The sequence below is a fragment of the Lepidothrix coronata genome, unplaced genomic scaffold (genome assembly GCF_001604755.1).
Source record: "Lepidothrix coronata isolate B3197 unplaced genomic scaffold, Lepidothrix_coronata-1.0 Scaffold22, whole genome shotgun sequence".
Classification (NCBI taxonomy): Eukaryota; Metazoa; Chordata; class Aves; order Passeriformes; family Pipridae; genus Lepidothrix; species Lepidothrix coronata.
Genome location: NW_016690202.1, coordinates 1913872 through 1935995, shown reverse-complemented (window position 1 = coordinate 1935995; position 22124 = coordinate 1913872). Strand labels below are relative to the sequence as shown.

At 35.1% G+C, this 22124-nt stretch overlaps 1 protein-coding gene across 3 annotated transcripts in view; it reads right to left on the bottom strand.

The window, feature by feature from the left end:
- AP3B1 (adaptor related protein complex 3 beta 1 subunit) overlaps positions 1–22124 on the bottom strand; it is a 147645-nt gene that overhangs the window by 57800 nt on the left and 67721 nt on the right. For all 3 annotated transcript variants that reach the window (XM_017808082.1, XM_017808080.1, XM_017808083.1), the window contains exons 15-20: positions 19185–19361; positions 11932–12118; positions 10846–10976; positions 8619–8730; positions 7155–7311; positions 4280–4454 (exon numbers count right to left, since the gene is read on the bottom strand). In XM_017808082.1, the coding sequence (XP_017663571.1) occupies positions 4280–4454; positions 7155–7311; positions 8619–8730; positions 10846–10976; positions 11932–12118; positions 19185–19361 (939 nt within the window). The remainder of the gene's footprint in view (positions 1–4279; positions 4455–7154; positions 7312–8618; positions 8731–10845; positions 10977–11931; positions 12119–19184; positions 19362–22124) is intronic.

The following is a 22124-nucleotide window of genomic DNA, read 5'->3' as shown; positions in this document are numbered from 1 at the left end:
ATTATTTTTTAATTTGGTTTCTCCAAGAAAAGAAAATTGATTGGCTATCTAGGAATAATAAATAGCCAATGACTGCAGATATTTCTAATGAATAAAAAAAGCTTTGCATTTGAAATCAGGACAATAAAAATGTCCTGACGTGTCTGACACTTCTCTATAACATAATTTTTCATCTTTTTTTCTTAAAACTAAGTCTACAATATAACCCAAACAGTTTCCTACCAAGAAATCCTACTATGGAAAAAGCAGAATACTAAACAAAGAAGTTAAGGTATATTCCATCAAACATTTCTCCATTTGCAATTCATCTTGGTAATAGAGATAGAACCTGGTAAATGCATATAGGACTTGAAGCAGGAGATTTCTCTTGCTCAATGCATAATTCATGTGCTCCACCTGCAAAGTGTGTAAAATGAGAATTTCACACCGCAGCATGAGCCATGGAGCTGCAGAGAAAAGGCAGATGAAATCATATTCTGCTGTGCGAATTTTATTTCTTATCCTCCCAATATTTATACAAAACCATCACTGACAATCCAAATGCATTGACAGATCACCCACTGTTTCCATTGTGTTAGCACTTGAAAAGAGATCAGGCAGAAAGATAGACAATTTGTTTTTGTATATTTTTTAAATAGTGGATCAGGTTTTTAACAGCTGAGTGACTGTATTATACTTGTATTAGTAGGTCAACAGTAGCTGATTTTAAAATCCTACTGTAGAGACACCTATTTATACATGCATCATCATCAAATCTGCATTTTAGCTCTGCAGTATTTATGCTTACAGTATAATATGTATCTGAACACCTCAAACTATCCATATTTCAAAATTATATAAAAGACTGCAGGAAAACAGGCTGACTTTTCTATTCACTGCAGCTCAATTACAGTGAACACAACAGCTTTTTCAAAACGATTCTTCAAGAGAAAAAATATTAAAACATTAATAACACATTCAGAAAAGTAGTCCAAAGTTTTTGTAGCCTATTTTAATGCTAGTAGATGCATAGATGCATGCAGAAATTAGGCTTCCATGTGAGTGTAATCAAACCCTTTTTATTAAGAAAATTCTGCTGAACATGGCAATGGTACCCAACAAAACATATGGAATGGTAAACATCACCCAAAACATCACCAATGTAACATAGTTCATAATGTGTGGCAAACTGAGAAACTATAAAAATAGAGCCTACTAACCACTCGTCTTATCAATATGTATTTCAGGAAATTTTTTTCAGTTTTACTGAAAAGGAAATCCTAATGAATCATTTCCCCAAACAGACTGACCACATTTAAGAATACCTTGTAGCAGAATAATATAAACAATGTCTTTTCCAATTAAAATCTATCAGGATAAAACATGCATTTCTGAGAGCCTAGGAGAAACCATCTGCTTCCCAGGTGGTCTGAAAAATAAGTCAGGAAGGGAAGTAGAAAAATAAATACGTGTGGCTCCTGTAAAATGTACTTTGACACAAAGGCTCTATATACAATACTTTAGCTATAATGTTCTATAAGGTTTGTTAACAATTGTTTTTTCTTTTCAGCTTGGAAAGGCTTATCATCAGCTAGCTCCACCTATCCCTACAGGTTTCTCTCAAAACAGGTTTCTCTCAAAAAAAAAAAAAATCTATTAAGCTATTTAGCATAACAATCACCTCTAATAAAAAATACCTGTGATTCTTATCCCCAACCCCCTCATCCAACTATGCATCTAAAAATAAACAAGTACCAGAAACACCTCAAGTATAAATGCAGGCATCAAACATGGTTTAAATGGAAACTAACTTCATGGTTCCAGAGATTATTATCCTAGACTGAAACAGTCCTCTCTGTTCAAGGGCATTAAATTAACTACCCCCCTGCCTCTTCACACGTGACCATTGCTGTTTACAGCCCATCAGCCATAGCTTGTTGCTCTTATAATAAATGTGCTAATTTTTTAGTGAAAAAGGATTTAAGGAACATAAACATTTAGCTTTTGCATACTGCGCTCTACACTACTTTTCCATGATCTCCTTGCTTCTTTTTTTGCTGCCCTGCATATAAACCCACTGCTGTTTGTTTTATTATGCTTTTGTGATGTTTAAAAGCTCTGCAATTTTTCAGCTCTACCCTTTGACTCTACTCTGACCAAATCATCTGTCAACTGTTCAAAAATTTTTGTTCCTAACACATTTCTTTTTAGGTGCTTCTTAATCAAGTAAGACTTCAGAACTACTGCAAAGTTCTTTTCTCTTAAAATCCAAGGCCTTGACAATTTTCCATTGACTTCAACAATTCAATCCCAAGCTTCTTCAACATTCCAGTTCTCATATTCAGTATATTTGACTTCACACATTCTCGACTGCTGTTTTAAAATATATACGGTCCTCACATACCGTATGAAAGAACCAGATAGTTTAAAAAACTAGTGAAGGAAATTATGTTCATAGTGTTGATACCCTGAGAAAAACGAACAAATGCAGCAAAGAGCAGATACTACTGTTTGAATATGGTTTTGCAGTGGCTGTTCAGAACTAAGCACATCAGAGTATCACTTTTTGGTGAAAAAATACTGTGCTGATATGAGAAGCTACAAACTGTTATAACTAATTCATGTCCCGTTTTGCATCAAAGCAGCTTATTCTAAGAGGATTTAGGTTATGTATTTTATGCTACCATTTTTTGGCAAGATGCAGTCTAGCTTCTCTACTAGAAAAAACTTCAACACAGATGTGTTACCCAGTGTGGTATTTGGGCAGGAAACAATGATCAAACCATGAAAACACACCTCCATTTCTCAAATGCTACAGCCTCACTTCATCATTTTTCTACTTGGTTGAAGAAGGGAAAAGCTAAGGTTACAACTCAGAGCTCCTAGACAGACCCATAAAGTTACAAAACAAAGACCATGTGCAACCTAAGCTCAAGATTTAGAGACACAGATAGCCTTAGCTTCTCAACTAAAGGAAATGCACACTGAAACAGCTTTATAAAGTTATGGCATTCTCTCTTAACTGTTCAAAACACACCTGTCCACCAGCTTCTACAATTGCATCAAATGCAACAATGTCTATTTTGACTATTCAGCAATCTAATACAGCAGTTCTGACTGAAATGTATTGGTTTAATTTAAAATGCATCAGCATTTCACTTGATTTTCAATACCACACATCAGTATTAAAACGGAAACTTCTGAGCTACAATTTTACCCTTCAAATTTTTTATAAAAGTACAGAAAGAAATGCACAAGAAATATTTCGTAACAGAAAAATAGGTTTCAGAAACTCTTTTACTCTTCTACCACAAAGGGTTTAGCAAAAAGTTCCTCATTTATTTATTTTTTAAATGAAAAGTAGGTAGGGAAACAGAAACCAATTCACTGCTATTAGCTTTAGCTCTATAATGCTAGCTTGATTCTAATGAACTGTTAAGCTCTTTTGCTTCACTAAAGTAAGCAATTAAAACTTAACTGACACATAAATGGCTCTGTGGTGCATTTTTGCATCCTCACATATTTCCAAGTCCAGTTAAAAAAAAGATGTATTTTAAAGCTTGCTACTTCATGCATGTTTTAAGAAAGCTAATAGAATTTGAAGTAGCAGAACTCTTTGTAAGCTACCAAACACAGCAATAAAAAGTTAATTTCTCATTAAGAATATTAATTCTACTAACCTATGTATACACCTCTATTATAGATTCACTAACTGCACTATTCTCAATTTTCACAGGAAATTTTAAAACAAAGCTAGTGTTTCTACTAGAATGTCCTCAAACTCTTAACAGACAATGTACTAACACTTGTTTCTCAGTTTTCTTTTCTATCAGACCCAGGTCCAGCAGTAATTATACTGTAAGATTCCATTTTAATAAAACAGTCATTAACACCTACGTACTAAGCTTTCACCAGCTTAATAGTAACCTAAAAATAGATTAAAAATAATTAAATTCTATTACATAAGAATAATAGACTATTAGAAAAAATATTACATTCTGTCTATAAAAAATAATTAGATTCTATTTTCTTCTTCATCTATCTGGAGTAAAAATATAATGGAATTTAAACAGAAATATGCTTTTTATTATAAAAATACGCTTACTGGATTTAACTATAAAACTACCTTGGGATTGGTCTTTTTATGAAAAGTCGAAAATTTTTTTTCATGATTTCTGGGGGTTTTTGATATGCATAAAATGACTACTTATCTCCATTCCCACAGAAAAAAACATGTATAGACAGTTAATGTTTTAATATTTCATAGAGGTTTTTAAAAAATATATTTTACCTTACTAACCTTACTAGAGGTAGCATTTCTAGGTTTTCCAGGCTCAGAGTCACTTTTAGAGTCTGATTCTGATTTGGAGCCTGAAGAACTTTCTTCTGATGAAGAGGACTCTGTATCAGAGGAACTGGATGTGCTTCTCTTCTTGGAGATTCCCTCTGCCTTCTTTTTAATATCTTCTGAATCACTATATAATTAAAAAAATATTAAGAGACATGTAAAATCACAAAAGAAATCTTTTTAGGCAATATCCTACATCAACATTTCAAAGTTTTATTAAATGAGTTTTAAGTCAGTATTGCTTCACGATAAAAAACTCAGTTATGAATGAAGCAGTCACTTTTTTAAGGGTACTCAAAATTGTTCTATCAAGCTACACAACATCACATATAATCTGAACCAGCAAAACAGCCAAACAAAATGTGAACACATTAAATATTAACAATTTGCATGCATCCAGCTTGCAACACTGCAGAAAGAAGTGCAGAAATATATATACAAAGACACTTTCATATTATTCCACTTATGATTAACAGAATGAGGTGTTAAGTTTTTGTAAATTAATATTGTTTAAAAGAAAATCAATACATTTAGTTTATTCCTTTGTTAATTCTTCTAAATCAAACCATACCATCTACAAATAATACCTACAGTGTCTACAAATATTTCAACTCACTAAAGAGTTTATACCAAGAGCTGTTATCTTCTGATAACCTTGGTCACATTGAATACCTTACAGATAATGGACTTTGGAAACTATTCTTCACACAGTAAAGTTCCATTCACCCTGGCCATGTTGAGTTATGTTGCTCTGTGCTAACAGCTACTGAATATTATCTGGCTTGTTTGCGTCTAATCATACTCTAACTACCAATTGGTAGATTACCTTTTTGTCTCAGGGGGAGTTACTACCTAGAAATACCACAGGAAATTAAGATTATTTTCTAATAGTTATCATGGAGCAGAAAAACTAATACTGCATACAAAGAAACCCCCTCTGTTCTTGGATTTGCAAGCAAACATTTTATACTTTCAAATCAGGTGTTTCATACACTACCTGTTTAAGCTTCCTTCCCAAGACAATAAATTGGTTACTGAAGTGCTTGAAGGGTAACAAGGTCAACAGTAATTAAACAAATCCAGACCACTCAATTATTAAGAATCCCTCTGGACTCAAATTAAATTGTTATACATTTTTGCTTAGCTTTAGGAGCAGTACAAAATAATGTACTATGCTGCATTACTGTTTGAGATTTCAATATTTTTATAAGAAAAAAATGCAAAGAAGGAGAACTGAAAAATGTAACACAACAGAAAGCAAAATAATTAGGGTAAAGTCTTCCTCCTCCCAAGAACTTCCCAGGACTGAATTGCCTAAATCAAATTTAATCAAAATTATTGAAAATCAAGATAAATATTTAGACCATGCTAATAATGCCTACACATATAACTGAAGTTGAAATCAACTCTCGATATTTTAGTCAAAAGCATTCTTTTCTGAAAGCAACAAATTTTAAGCTTGCAAAGCTAAAAATGGAGCAATGGTACACTTCACAAAAACAGTCTAATGGAGCAAATCTGATTGTTAAAATCACAGTGAAAAATTGGTTCTATCAAAAAATTATGTTTCAATATGACAACATTTAAAAACTTGTTTAAGGTCAATGAACTAAACAAAAACTCACTAGCATATAGTGTTCAAAGTTTCTTCATGACTGGTACTGACAAAATTATCTACATTTCTTTCACTGCCATTGAACAGAAGTTGTAGTTGCATCAACAAATAAGTTGTTCTGAACTCATTATACAAATGAAGTTATTTTTCAACAATTTATCTTAGCTTTAAAACTAGATTTGAAGATTAAAAATGTTACTTTACTGCACATCAACCAGTTTTGATGGGTAATCATTGTTTATCTTACTGCTTAAAATTTCAGATGTTATTCTAATGAAAAGAATTTACTGGTAACTAGCTTTTTAACTTTGCGATGATGAAAAGCCTGTATTAATTTAACCTACAGATTTCATTTGTTCTGAACAGGAAAAACAATATAAATCACTTTTAAAATCATTAAATCCTGACTTAAATTAATAAAGTCATAATTAGGGCATTATGCTGTGTTTGTTATGGAAGTGGCAAGGCGAGCTGCTTTAATTACTGTCTGTAATAAAAGGAGCAGAGTGTGTACTGTGCCCCAATCAGCGCTGTCAGCCACGACTGAGCTGAGCTGCAAACTCATCAAGTGAGCTGGCAGCAGACTACAGAGTAAAGGGCGATCGTGTCTGCAGAGGCCACTTGCTGACAGCAGTGGAAGAAACAGATTCATACAATCCAAGGTATTAGCCCCAATTACTCAAAATTTTAATGATACTTTAATACATGATAATGCTGTTGATAATAGGCAATCTTAAAAAGCACTAACACTTAAATATCTTATGACCGTTTCCCTTCACAGCCCTTGCCTCTAATATTTGGATCATAATCTTTTTAATATAACATTATTTAGAAAAATCAATTGTCTTAGTTATATAATGGCAAAGTGTTGAAGGACTTAATTTTAGCTCTCAGCAAAATTGCTGCGAAAGGTAATTAAGTGTTTCACGCAACTGTTTGATCACTGATTCAGCCTCCCAAGGTTACCTCAATTTTCAAAAAGCCACCCAAGATTCTACTGAAGTCAGAAATTAATTCCAAACATAAGAATAGTCTGATTAACAAAAATATGAACCCAGTTCATACACTGACTATTACTCACATACACTGGCATCACTCCTTGGCCAAAACAGCCCCAAAAAAACATAATTAAAGGCTTGGCAGACTGCTTACATGAAGAGTGCTTTAACAGCTAGTATCACAAAAATAAAACCCATACAAATGTATACCTACCTTTCATTGGCAGCTCTAGATGTTTTCTTTACTGTACTTTCTTTGCTGTCTGAATCACTGTCAGTTGATTCTTCACTGGGAGAGGAACTCCCACTAGTCTCATCAGTGCTGCCTTCCTCTTTATCTTCCTTCTCGCTTTCACTGTCAGACTCACTCCCTGAAATACAAACAACCCTTAAAATTTCAGTCTCAATATCTTAAATAAATACTATTTTAGGTATCCAAGTTTGTTTTAAATTAAACAATGGTTTAGTATTTTAAAATCCAATTGTAAGCTTTATCATTATTTACCCTGTGTCAAAAACAGGCAAGAAAATCACTTTCCCCTTACATTCGCAACATTTTGTTAAAGATCTGCCCTCTTCAGCCTACAGTATTATATACTTTATCAAATTAAAAAGTCTAATAATAAATTAATTGCATGTGGATTTTTCAAAGTTACATAACCCCATTAGGAGCTGGAGGTGACCTCAAATTTTCTAATCTATACATTCACTTAGCTGCAAAATCTTTTCAAACAACTGGTTAATTAGATAATCTGTTCTTGAATACCCATAGTGACTATGATTGAATCACTGTTTTAAACAAATTATTCATCCTCTAATTAATCATACAGTTACCAAATATTCAAATATCTGAAGTGAATATATACTTTTATTGCTTCAGAAATCTTTAATTTCAGTGATATAGTTCTTAAATGCTTCTACATATTTCCTTAGTTTAAGAATAGGAAGGAAGCAGCTCCATATTCAGATTTTAAGGTGCCCCTCTTCCATTCAACTAGATGCCGATAATTCTTTTATGTCTCTAATGTTAAACATTTTCTATGTCTAAGGTCTGGACTTGAGAGAATTACAATCTTCACTACATCTGAAGTATATTAACATCTTCTGAAATGTCTGCCTTGGGGAACTGCTGATCTAGCAATAAGTGGGTTAAAAGTTAGGGGTTAAAAGAACCTTTGCTAACTGAAATTGATAAGCAGCTCCTCATCATCCCCATTAAAATAAACAGAAAACGTTATGTAGAATTTGAGAGAAATACTGAAACAGTTTGCTGAATAAATCCCACAAAAAGACTACACAATTACAGAAGTCTGGTCATTTAACAACACAGCAGCACAAGCTATCAAAACAGGACTTCACCACCAACAGATTCAAAAAAACATTAAAGACAAGCACATGGGCACTCTTCCTGCAAAGAGCTAGGTGCCTTCAGTTTTAACTGGAGTTACAGACTCTTACTACTTACATTTGAGTCAAAGCAGGATGAAAATAGCATGCTAGCTTTTTTAACTAGGAAACAAAGCAAAGGCCAACTCATGCAGTGAATGTAAAATTTTTCCCCTCATTTCCTGACTTTACACATAGCTCTGGCTTTTTTTGGCATTTTTTCCATTTTTTTTAATGTATCAGCCAGTTCTGAAGATACAGTTCTCCAGGCAGTGGAGATCCAAACACTTACCTGATGAACTCGTACTGGCAGACTCATCTTCTTCCTCTTCTGATTCAGAGTAGAACTTTTCAGTAGGTTTCTCCTTCTTTGGCTTACCTAGAATTCCAGTCCATTCCTTTGCCTGTAAATAAATTTCAATTTACATTTACTTTTGCAATCAGCAATACAAATATATACACATATCAAAGCATAACACTCACAGTAGTAGTATTGAGCAGTTTCTAAATAAATCATCTAAGCAAGTGAAGAGAAATTATTAAACTTCTCTTATTTTCCACAATTAGGAGAACTAGAAGTTTTGTACATACCTACAAAAGGTGAGATATGTCTATTAGAGAGTCTAGAAAAAGATTTACTAAGGCAGATTAAAAGCATCAGTAACAATAAATTAATTTCTATGCCAAAAGAACACGAAGTCTGAGAGTTTTATCTCTAGATCCAGCTGACTATGACTAGAATTACGGGTAAATAGGGCTAGTCACCATCTTTATCATCCCAAGTTTTAAGTGGAAAACAGAATGTGGACTCCGTAGGTAGCCACAGAGGAATTATATTTCACTTCCATTGCAATTCCCCAAATAAAAGTAATTCTTACAACCAAGAGAATGCCAAAATGTGGCAATACTTTGCCCAGACCTTTTTTCTTTCCATATACCTCTATACTAGAGAAACAAAGGAATAACTCAGGACAGGGAAAAAACCAAAATGGCCGCCAACTATATTAACAGAGTGATACAGGTCTGCCTCAGTGACTGCTCTGATCTGGAACAAGACTAACTTCTGAATAGCTCTAACTATCACCTGCAAGGGTGTACAGCTCTAGAGACACACTGGTTTCCTGTTGAACACCAAAATCAGCTGACACTTAAAAAGCCACTATTCTTTTGGATATAAATGACAATTTAATTATGCACTGCAGCTTAACTCAGTTTCCCTCACACATGTTGTGTAGGCAGATGCAGTATTAGAACCACAACAAAGTTAATGACAACGAAATACCCTCCAAAGAAAATACTTACAAAAAAATCCCATGGCTGAAGGACTTTCCCATTTGTTTTGAGGTTTAAATAGCTGGAGGTAGATGTTTTCCACTATGTTGTAGATGGATTACTCCATTTGATCAATTTCCTGCAATGCTTTTTAGTTTTATGGACAAAGGCACCTTCAGACATTCTTTCATGCCAACCCTACAATTTATAATCCTCTGTTTGAGCTGATTACCTTTAGATTCTTCCCATAAAAACTTTCAGAAGTTTGTACACAAATATGTCTTTTCCTGAAATCTATATAAGAAGGCAGACGTAGTATCACAGTACTAAGGAGAAATGGTTGTTCTACCACACTGCTGTCCATTGGCTTCTGCAAGTCACACTTACGTTTTAGAATCTCCTCTACCCATTCTATGCCTAACATCATCTATGCAAATTAATCATCCACAATTTACTACAGAAGTTGGCTCATTACAAGGACTGTGTGCTTTTCTGCGTATCCAGGAGCACCATCAGCACAGCATATACCAGTACATTTACATTTTTGTTACTGTTCAACAACCTTCACCAGCATTTTAGTAGGACTCTGATACCTGACATATAAATCACAGCTCTGGTACCAAAACACAACTTTGCCTCAGAGTTTACACTACAGTCACAAAGAACCGTAGAGGACCAGCCCTATATGTCAACACATGACTAGTGCACTAATAGACGACATTTCGGTATTATAAACTTTCTTAATTCTCTCCAGGTTATCCTAAATGTAAACCTTGGTCTCATCCAAACTTTACACTTCAAAATACATATAATGTAACCCCCTGCTACTGCCTTTTGTTTGTATTACCTTTTTTTTTGTTTAGCCTTGGATTTGTACACAAATTAACTTCCACTTATCTCCTAGTTTGGTAGTCCACCTACACTCAATTAACATACTGCAGTTGAGTATATAGAATATAAAAAATATGAGATCAGAAGTGAGATGGAGGTGAAAAAAGCCCTTTTAATCCACAAGTGAAGCAGAAGTGGCCCACAGTTGATCCACTTCTCTCACTGAAAAGAGCAAGCACTGTGCAAGCTTCCAAATGTTCCATTTCTAAGATAAAAAAAAACCCAACACAGATGTTCCCATGAATCAATGGTTTTCAGTACAGCACACAGACAGCATTTAAATACTTGTATTTTGGGCTAATACACTATATTGACAAGTGCCTTCAGCAAAGTTACTTTTAATGATGCTGACGTACCGACTCGACCACGTCGACATTTCGGACAGAAGCGTCAGGCGCCACCTCTGGCCAGTCAGACAGTTCCAGGTAGCCAATGGCTTGGCTGTTCAGTGTGTGAGACAAGGTGCCAAGCTGGAAGTGATCCCGATCTATTAAAAAAATGAGGGGGGAGGGGAAAGGAGAAATACACAAACACCGTGAGCTCTACCACAAAGAGCAATCTTAATCAGGGCTAAAGGTAATTGCCATTGTATTACCTCAAATGTCATGGAATAAATATAAACTAGGAAGCTCTTCATAGGTCAAAAAACTGATTTCAGTCCATAGATTACAATAATCTCCCCCATAATGGTCAATAAAAAAGCTAATCAGTCAGTGTGTTTAGAGGTGTTGCTCTGAAATGTAGCTTCTCTAAAAATTACTTTACTGTGAATATTAAGAATGACAGCACAGTTAAACAATCCATATACATGTCTTGGCACAAACACATCCAGAATTTTAATAGTTTTTCTTCAAAATGGAGCTCCTTTTAGAGCTTCAAAACTAGACCTAAGTAAGTATGAAAAGAAAAATTGTAAATTGTCACAGTAACAGAGTATGTTTAGTTCAGATAACCTGATAACCTTTTAATTTGAGAAGAGAGACAATGGATCTTACTTGTAAAAAGACAGGAAAAATGCACAGGAAAAATTACGATTTTGGAGAAAAATAATAAAAACCTAATCTACTGAGATTCAATTTATTTCAGGTTCATAAAACATGTGCAACACTCACATTTAGAACCTTCTAATGAAGTCCAGATAAATTCTCCTAAATTGAAGAATAGTGTTCCTCAAAAGACACACCTTCTGTTATTTAAATCAAATTTAAAATCCACATGAATAAAAATGCATCAGTTTGTCAGGGTTTATCATAAAAAAAATGCACTGTGTTTGCATCATGCAAATCCTGCTTGCTGAAAAGCAAGTAAGTAGACTGAGTATCCTTGCATATTAATCTTTTCTATTTGCTAAGTGACACAATTTGTGAGAGTATTTGACATAGAATAAGCTGCTACATTCCTTTACACAGTGAACATTTACCAAATGGTTTTGGCAGTTATACCTTTAAAAGGAGATTCAAGCAATGGGGCAGGTTTCTGTGCCAGAAATATTTTTTTGGCGTATTTGCTTAAAGCTCCACTCTTCTCATTCGGAACAATAAGCTGCCTAATAAATCTTGTACGGTCTCTGATGTCGTAGCTTTGATCATACTTGCCGAGATTTAATACATACTGGGTAAGCAATTTTGTCTGTGGAAAAAACCAGGACAAGAACAGAATCCAAGTTATTTATGATTATTGATAACTCTGGATAAACATATTTAAAGAGGTAATAAAAATGAATGGTTATGTCAAACAAATGTTGCTCCATAGGGAATATGCATTTCTAAAGCTGCAAATGGAATTCTGCAGCCAAAGCACATGTCCTCTTCTGTACTGGGGAGGTGAATGCTGAGTACTGAGAAGCAGCCATGTGCTAGATTATTAAACTGCTGAAGTGGAAAGAAAGGCATCATTAAAAAAATAATCATATATGGCAAACCCGCTGAAGGGTCTACGTGAGGATAATGAATGTGGAAATACAACTAAAAACATGGCACTCAAAACTTAATCGGAAAAATATGCAGGACATCAAAACATCAGAGGGTATTAGGGGGCTGGCAAACTGCTTCTGCTGAGGTGTGTTTTATGAAGAGATACTGTCCCTGGCATAAGCAGTGTCTGCACTCTGACTGCACTCAGTTACTTTATCCTGAATTATGACCCATTAAAGCAGACACATGAATCACTGAACTGGATTACTGCAAATTATTTGCAGTGCATTTAGCTGTTACTTTTTCATAAAAGCAAGCTGCTGATGCCCTCTAAAAACCAGGATGAAAGACTTCTTCCATTTTTTTTCTTGAAGCTTAAAGCCTCCAGTAATATCGGTCATTTATTTATTTATGTAAGAGAGCAACTTATACTATCACAGGTTTTTACAGCATAATAGGGCTTCCTAATTTCATGTCTCAGAATACTAACATGTCTTTAGTAATTCTAATAATTCAGTTAATTTTTAAGATAATAAAATAATATAAAAATGGAGGGAAACTTCCCAGTATCTTAGAAATAATGTAGTGTAACCAGAACAATAGTGCTGAATTGACTTGCATCCATTCAATACATTTGAAAAAAGTAGGTCACTTCCTTTATATAAAAGCAAACAGGAAAAAGAACAGAAACAATATACCATCCTAAGGAAGTGAATTTTGGTATTTCAACTCAGAATGGATGCATAACACAGGGTTAAAAATGTATCATCATGAAGGATTTATTTTCTTTATAGAAAAGAAAACAAGTTTTCATATATATGTTGTTTATCATACAATTGCTACAACAATAACATAGTTTCAATCATGTGAGAAGAAAAAATACATATAAAAAAAATTTTTGTTGTAGGTAATTTGCTAAAAAAAGTTCCATTTAATAACTTCCAACTCGAGTATGCAAGTTACAGGGTTTTTTTCTAGAGATGTAAAAATACTTTTTCAGAATAATGATTAACTCCTGTAGGTGAAATACACAGTAAACAAAAACTGGTTTTAATTTTAACCACATACAAAGCAATATATGCAAGCATTTCACAAAATAATCAATGGCAACAAAGATTTGAAGAAGTTAGTCATTTATATTAGAGTAATAGTAAAAGCATAGTCAAAAAAACCTTTCAGTGAAATATTTTTTGTTTCTTTTTTCTCTCTGACACCCAAGAACGGTTCTGTGAGAACATATTTTTCCCCCCCAAGGTACTGTTTTAGCTCTGGGAAAGGTAAAACTTTCGCACATGTATTTCACAGCTTATTGGCAGCTATTTCTGTATGAGGGTATAAAATTTTAAACAACTGCATCAAACAGAGTATACATAATCTGCACTCACGCAGGACTTATGCTGTTCAGTCGAAATGGAATTGGAAGGGAGGGTTCCCAGGTAGCATGAATTAAACTAAATGAGGGATACCTCCTGCACTTTTTGCCATCACTTCTCTGTAAAACAAGACAAGACTCCTTGATGTGGTAGAAAGGTCAGCAGAACGGATCATAAAACACAGTGGTCTTAGCCTGGGAATTGCTATAGGGATGGGAAAAGTTTAGGGCCTTGTTTTCATGGTGGGCATTTTCTCAGTGAGTGTTGACGGAATTAGAAAAAGACAAATTAGACAGATAAAGAGTTGATCCTGAAAGACTGCATTTCCTTTAATGGAATCATTTTCTCCGTGATCCTTTGCCTTTCCTGTCCCCTAAGACACCTTTCCTGTACTGTCCAATACAGATAAATACACAATAAATTTACACGGAAGAATGTTCTGTATCTTCAGGAAGTCTCTTTGCAAGCTTCACATCTAGTATAGTTTTCATGAAAACAGCAAGGAAACACGAAAATTTTTTAAATTTTTCTTACAGCAATGCAACCAAACAAGTAGAAGACCTTTACTACATGCAAGTAGTTAATAAAAAAATATTCTAAATTAAAAACGAAAAATAAACTAAGGAATATACATCAGTCTCTCCAACAAAGGAATTTCCATAATAAGTTGAAAATCATTTGAGCAAGCATGCTAATTTGGTGAAATATGGCAGAATCTGCACACCATGACTGCTTCTTAGAATAGTGACAAAGTATTCTGATCCATGAGCTAATAAATTTATTATCATATGCCAATATTGGCTGTTATCTGAACATATATAATACTATATGGGAATTTTTTTTTTTTATCTCCACACTGTTAGAACCCATTGCTATTTTTTGTACATTTTGGTTTGGCTAGTGTGAAAAGCATTCATTCAAGTCATCCTTCAGCAACATTTCTAGAATTTTCTAGCGACAACAGTTCTATTTAAGAATTTATTGCCTATCCTACATTAGCAGCAATTAATCTTTTGGTAGATTCCCACTTGAAAATTTTGTAATAGAAATATTACCAACAGATGAGGCTTTGCAAAGTGAGAAAACAGTTATCTAGCTACTCTTTGACATCATTAGCTTGCAGTAACTTGATTCTTCAGGCTATTTTTTGTACATTTTGGTTTGGCTAGTGTGAAAAGCATTCATTCAAGTCATCCTTCAGCAACATTTCTAGAATTTTCTAGCGACAACAGTTCTATTTAAGAATTTATTGCCTATCCTACATTAGCAGCAATTAATCTTTTGGTAGATTCCCACTTGAAAATTTTGTAATAGAAATATTACCAACAGATGAGGCTTTGCAAAGTGAGAAAACAGTTATCTAGCTACTCTTTGACATCATTAGCTTGCAGTAACTTGATTCTTCAGGCACAAAAGATAAGGGTATTGTGCTTAACTACGACTGACATATCTATTTACACCCTAGAACTACTTGGGACTTTCTCTGGTGAGAGTCCTACTGTATTAGGCAACAGAAACCCATCAAAATCTCTTTATTCTTCCTGCTATAGGCAAGAAACATCCAAGGCAACTAGATGGCATATTTTCTGGGTAACACTTTCTCTTATATGAGCTCCCTTTAGACAGCTATCTAGCACACTCATAAGGATTTTATGACCCTAAGTGTTGAAAAGATGAGGCAAGTTTACCAAATAATACAGACACCCAGAGGAAAGCCTGCTTTTATTACATATTTATACAGATAGGATTGAACCTGAAACTCTTCCTTAAATTATAAACAGCCTTTGAAAGTTCATGGGGTGATCACAGGATTTAAAGTATACTGGAAATTATTATAAAAATGCTGAATATTAAAAAGCATTCCTGTAAATGTGCTGCACTAGGTGTTTGAACATATGACTAAGAAAACCACAAGCAAATAAAATAATAGATTTGGAGAAAGGGAATAAAATAACCAAGTTTTATTTCCTCCCGAACTCCACGCTTTTCTCCAAACAAGGCTTCACAAATGAGTTCAATCTGCCTTTCCCTCACCTGAGGAAAGAGCTCTTTTCATCTGTTGGTTGTTGTCTCTTTGCTATTCTACCACTACTTTTCAATAAAGTGACATTGTAGCTTTGAGATTTTCACAACTCCATTAACTCTGAATGTATTCGTAGAAGTAAAATATGGTAGGATATAATATAAAGGCAGAAAACACAGGCTGAGCAGAGACAGGCAGACCAGTAACTGAGCAATCATGTGTAAAAGATTTGACGTCAAGTTCTAAAAACTGGAGTGAAAAAAGGCAGGACATTTTTTAGAAACTTTACTTTTTAGAAGTAATTCCAGAAAGCAACTTTGTTATACTGAGTGAGTAGAGAAGCATTACTCCTGGGAATAAGGATGTAGATTTAGGAAGAGTGTTGCCAGCTTCTTAAGGGAAACTCATGGTATTCTAGTTTAAAAGGAGCTTTGAATCAAGATGAGTCACCAACCTACACTGTTAGAATTTTTATACAAATACCTTGACCACCTGAGATATTATTTTTCCACAACCTAAAACTTTTTGATGAAAATCGTCATTCAGTAGGCATCTTGGGAGACAGTTTCTTCTGCTTTATCATCATTACTATATTTGAATAAAGGATTATGCAACACGTCAGTCAGTCAGTCATGGCTGGGTTTTGTGAATGAAGATTTGGGAAAGGTCTCTACCCATGTTTGTCGCAAGCGCGCTGGTGGCTAAAAAGGCCAATATGAGACAGGCATGTCCAATTGCAAAAGGCACAGCAGAAAGACTCCTTAGGTGGTAAATTATGCAAGGCACGATTGTTTCTGTGTTGTCTTTTCTCCTCAAGGGTGATCCTGCGTGCGTTCTCAAAGGCATCAGCAGTGTTATAGATGGTGTGTCTCCAGGCCTCCCAGCTGGAGGTCAGAGTAGACCAGTTATGATGATCAATATGGCCAAGGTTGAGACGTTTCAGGGAGTCCTTGTATCTTCTCTTTGGGGCTCCTCTCATGCAGCAGCCGGTGGCAAGTTCACCATAAAGCAAGATCTTAGGGAGGTGGTGGTCCTTCATCCTTGAGATGTGCCCTGCCCAACGCAGCTGTGTTCTCAGTAACATGGCCTCAATACTTCTGACTGCTGCTTGTTCTAGAACAGATGTATTGGTCACATAATCTGACCAGTGGATGTTTAGGATTGTGTGGAGACAGCATTGATGGAAGCGTTCTAGGAGTCACAGGTGGTGGCAGTAGATGACCATGATTCAGATCCTTATAAGAGAGTAGACAGCACTATGGCTCTGTAAACACTGATCTTTGTACTTTTCTTCAAGTGTTTATTTCGTCAAACTCTTTTATGAAGCTTTCCAAAAGCACTCTATGCCTTTGCTAACCTGTTGTCTATCTCTCCGTCAATCTTACCATCCGAGGAGATGAGGCTACCTAGGTAATTAAACTGCTGGACTGATTTGAGCTCTGATTGGCCAATGGTGATGTGAGGATGATGGGGGACTTCCTGAGGTGCAGGTTGATGGAGGACCTCTGTCTTCTTTAAGCTGACTTCCAGCCCAAAGAGCTCAGCAGCATCTGCAAAGCAGGATGTTAAATGCTGCAGGGCTGCTTCTGTGTGGGCAACAAGGGCGGCGTCATCAGCATAGAGCAGCTCCCGGACAAGATGATTTAAGGTCTTAGTGTGGGCCTTCAGTCGCCTTAGGTTGAATAGACTTCCATCAGTACGGTATCGAATGTAGATACCGTCCTGATCATCGAGGTCTGCTGTGGCCCTTTGGAGCATCATGCTGAAAAAGACTGTGAATAGGGTTGGTGCGAGAACGCAGCCTTGTTTCACACCATTGGTTATTAGAAAGGGTTCAGAAAGTGCATTGCCATATCTGACTTGGCCATGTTGATCCTCATGGAGTGAGATGATCATTTTAAGGAACTTGGGGGGGACAACCTAAGCGTTCCAAAATCTGCCATAGACCTTTCCTGCTCACAGTATTGAAAGCTTTGGTGAAGTCAACAAAGGTTACATAAAGACCTTTGTTCTGTTCCCTACACTTCTCTTGCAGTTGTCTGAGAACAAACACTATGTCTGTGGTATTTTATTTGAATGAAGGGTTATGCAACATATATATGGTTTAAAATGTATTAAGATGTGAAACTGGAAAAAAACCATCATGGAAATCATCATCTCCTTGTAGGCGATGGATTTTTCACCAAATATGGTGTGGAAAAATTTACACGGAAAATTAAAAAACTATATGGAAAATTATTAAATATTATGTAATGAGCTAAAAGAAGACAGTTTTGATAGTCTAACCAATCTTTCCTTATCTCAGTCAGCATTTTCAGCAGGATGAGCAATGACTGAAAGAAGTATTTTGTTACTGCCCCATTTTACACTGTATAAGCAAAGCACTCATTCCTATCTGAGTGCATGGTGAGACAGTTCATCTTACACACACCCTACAAAATAAAGCCTCAGATCACATCTGTAGTTGGATATAGCTATCAAGGAACAAGAAGACACCACAGCTGAGAAGATGCAAGATGGGGTGCTGTGCAAACTGTTGTAAAACAAAGAGGTCTAGCAGCCCAGAAAAGTGTATAAATCTCAGACAATATATTTCTTCTACACGTGGAAAAAAGAAATCTTTGATTTTAGAACCTTTTAAAGCAGTAATTGGAATTACAGTGACAAATTAGTGTCAAAATACTATATTCCACAGCCAGAGAGTGATGGAGTTCACAGTGTTGTCACTGAGAAGAATGAGGCAGCTGGCACCTCTCACAGCCATTATTCAGCTGCCTGGAGATCTAAGTTGACCATTTTGTACTATCTGACATTTTTAGATTATCTTTACTACTAGAGATATCAAAAGCCAACCTTCTCCACTAAGTAAAATGAAATAGTAAACAAACAAACATATTAAAAAATAGAAAAAGGGAACGCAGTAACTATCTTTAAAACAAGCACTGATGGAAAAACAAAACAAGGCCTTTTACTGGCATCTCCTTTTAGATATCCTGAATAAAAAAAATGAGCAGCTTCTTATCAAAATGACAGTATTTCCTTGACAATTCTGGTCTTAGTTTCAGAAAACAGCAAATCATATCCAGAAAATCTCCTCTCTGATATTACTAATACAATTTACAAATCTTCCCCATTAATGTGAATTGAAAAATTGAGTTTCCCAAGGAAAAAAAGAAACAAAAAATCACATTTATGATCCAGCATACTTAAAGACTCATGGTTAGATTTAGTCTGTTAGATTTCTTGAAAACTGATGTTAAGCTTTTCTTCATACAAAAATATGGACTAGTTTTGGTTACGTATACAGAAGAAATCACTACTTATCTACATAAACTGTACAAAACCTACCATGACTCTAATACATACAGTTCTGAGTTTAGGCTTACCTGCTTTGAGTTTGTTAAATACAGTTTTGCACTCAAGTTTAAGATCTGCAACTTCACAAGGTCGTCTTCATTAGTGAAACTCTTGGCTGTCTTTCTCAAAACATCAGGTGCGATCTTTGGAACCCGCTCACAGTACTCGCCAATGAGCCACAGAATGCTGGCTCTGGCTACTGGAACCTGAAAAAACATTGAGAATTTTAAATTAATACATTCACAGACTACTTGCATACTTGTATGTGTCTGTGTTCAATAACAAGTTACACAAAATACTATTTAAAGACAACTGCCATGCGAGAAATGCAGAGTGAAATTAAAAACTGTTCAATATGGCCACTGTGTTAGGCAGAATATTCGTACAATTATAAGACAGTGATTTTGCCCCAAAAACCACGTGTTACAAGTTGATGAGACAAAGAGATGAGGCTTGGACACAGAGGCACACAGAAGCAACATGTTCATGTTCACAGTATAAGGTGATGGCAACTGGGAACACAATCCAAGCCTCTGAGGTGTGGTTGTGAATCCTTGCCACCAGGTTACACTGCACATCATGTTGAAACAAGCCAGGGTTTTCTATATTACTATATTCATACAGAAATTGCTTCCAACTATACACCTTTCTCAAATCCTGTCTATCTAGTTTAAAAGCACATGGATTTCTTTAACACTATTGCTATCTTTCCTTCATTTTTATTCCAAATTTTATGACAGTAAGATTCATATTTTTGCAAATGTCCAAGACAAGCTAACATAGAATTTTGGTGAGACAGGAGTTCAAAACTACAATTCTCAATTTCTGAATAGGATCTACCACCTTAATTGAAAACACTCTGATCAGAAAGTTCTTACTTGGTTCTTACAGGTCTTACTTGGAGCTACTTGACAGTTTCACTGTAATTATTTTTTTAATGTGAATTGACAAAAAAATTAAATAGTCTTGGAATTCACAGCACAAGAGAGGCAAACAACTGCTACATATAAGAACGTTAAATGCAGTTAGAGTATGTTCGTCTGCAAAACGGTAAGACTGATGCCATTACTGTACACCGATTTCAGAAGGGAAAGAGGTTATTTCTAATGTTCCAAAGGTTACACTGCATTAAGACCTTACACCTAATCTATTATTTTAAATTGGGCTAAAGAATAGTAATTGAGTGGTACATTAAATTTTCCAGTATTGGAGCAGTTCAAGTTGCCTGCTGTACAGATAGATACCTCTAAATAAGAATGTATAGGCAACTTCAGACTTCAGTTATGGCAGATTTATTTTTCTAAAATATTTCATTACAGACTTGTTAAAATACTAGAATTCTACAAGTACCATAGTTCAGACGGCAGCCTATTAGAAACATCCCTTTTCCTATTACTATCTTTTTAGAAAGCAAAAATAGCTCACAGTGCAGACCAATTTTAGGAACATCATTAATTATGAAACACTAACATCCCTATTGTACTTTTCCTAGTCAAACTCAGGACTACACTTTAAAACCACAATTAAATATATTTAAATATATTTAAATAGTGTGCATTTAAGCAAAGTGTATTACTCCTTCAAGTTTTTTCCCAGTTTGCAAAATGTAATTATCAGAGTAATAAACTAGTTTTAGACTGTTAAATAAAAAGACTAAACAAAGTCTAATTTGAAAAATAGTGACAATGGAAGACAGATGAAATTTCTCATGAGACTCTGCTTTTTAACAAGGTGGTTACCTTACTATGTAAATACCGTATATATATTAAACACAATTTTGTGCCACAAGAATCAATATCAATTAGAGACTTTTCGAATCAAACCCTGAGCAAAAGCCATTTTAATGAAAAGTGTATGTCGAACTGATGAACCCAATGTTTCTGTGTCACTGGATTCATTTGGGGTCAAAATCACACAATATTTTCAGACTTCTTTCTCCCTGTTTAAGTTTTCCAGTTCTCAACCACGAAATATCTAGTGCATGATCCTGCAGCTGTTGTTTCCAGGGCACTCAAAGCAGCAAACAAGAAATGAAGCCCCTTCTAGACCTTCACTGCCTTTTCCAGTACAGCTTAAGTAGGGACCTTGAATTGACAAAAATGCAGGAAATAATACTTTCATTATTCAGCCCTGCTCTGCATTATCCTCAAAGGCAAACAGGATTGTAAATTACTTTGCCTGATGTTTTATTCTATATGCCCTGAGCAAGTGGTTAAGTGCACTTTTTAAGCCTTTAGGACCAGGAGGCAGTTTCTGCTACCATTTCAACCCATTACCCGTCTCAAGGAAAATAAATAAATGATTAAAAAATAAAAAAGAAAAACCACCCATACCCTCCCCTCAAAGCAAAACTGGTTACCTTCAGCAGTTAGAGAAAGCTATTATAAAGATTTTACAGATTGCTTTAAGCAGCACAATTGAAAAACTATCGTAGTTCATCTCTCAACTTAATCACAAACTACATAAGGCTGAAGTACAGCTTAAAATCACTAATTCTGATTATCCACATATCACAAAATGAGGAGATATTCAAATTGCAAATGAGATATAATTCTCTGCATCCAGAAGAAAATTTGCATAGCTAGCAATTTTTTTAAATTTTACTTGGAATCAGAAATGTAAAGAGGGATAAAGTTGATTTGAAATGTCAGACTGACAGCAAGAAGAGAAAGTGCAAGGAAAGAATAGGCCCTTTCCCATAAGTGTATTTTTTAATCTGTCACTCTAAAAGCTATACACATGAGCCTATCACAGAGTGAACACCTAGCACAAACTAGCATTGCTTAGATCTCTGGTCCACAACTTAGCAAGTCATTAAATTGTAAAGCAATGATGATGTCATTAACATATTAACAGCTAAATGGAAATGTTTTTATGATTTTTAAAAACAGAATTTTAAAGAGATCCAATTATTCTCTTGTTTAATATCTTCAGGACACCATCACACATGCAATTTTCAGTTACAGCTT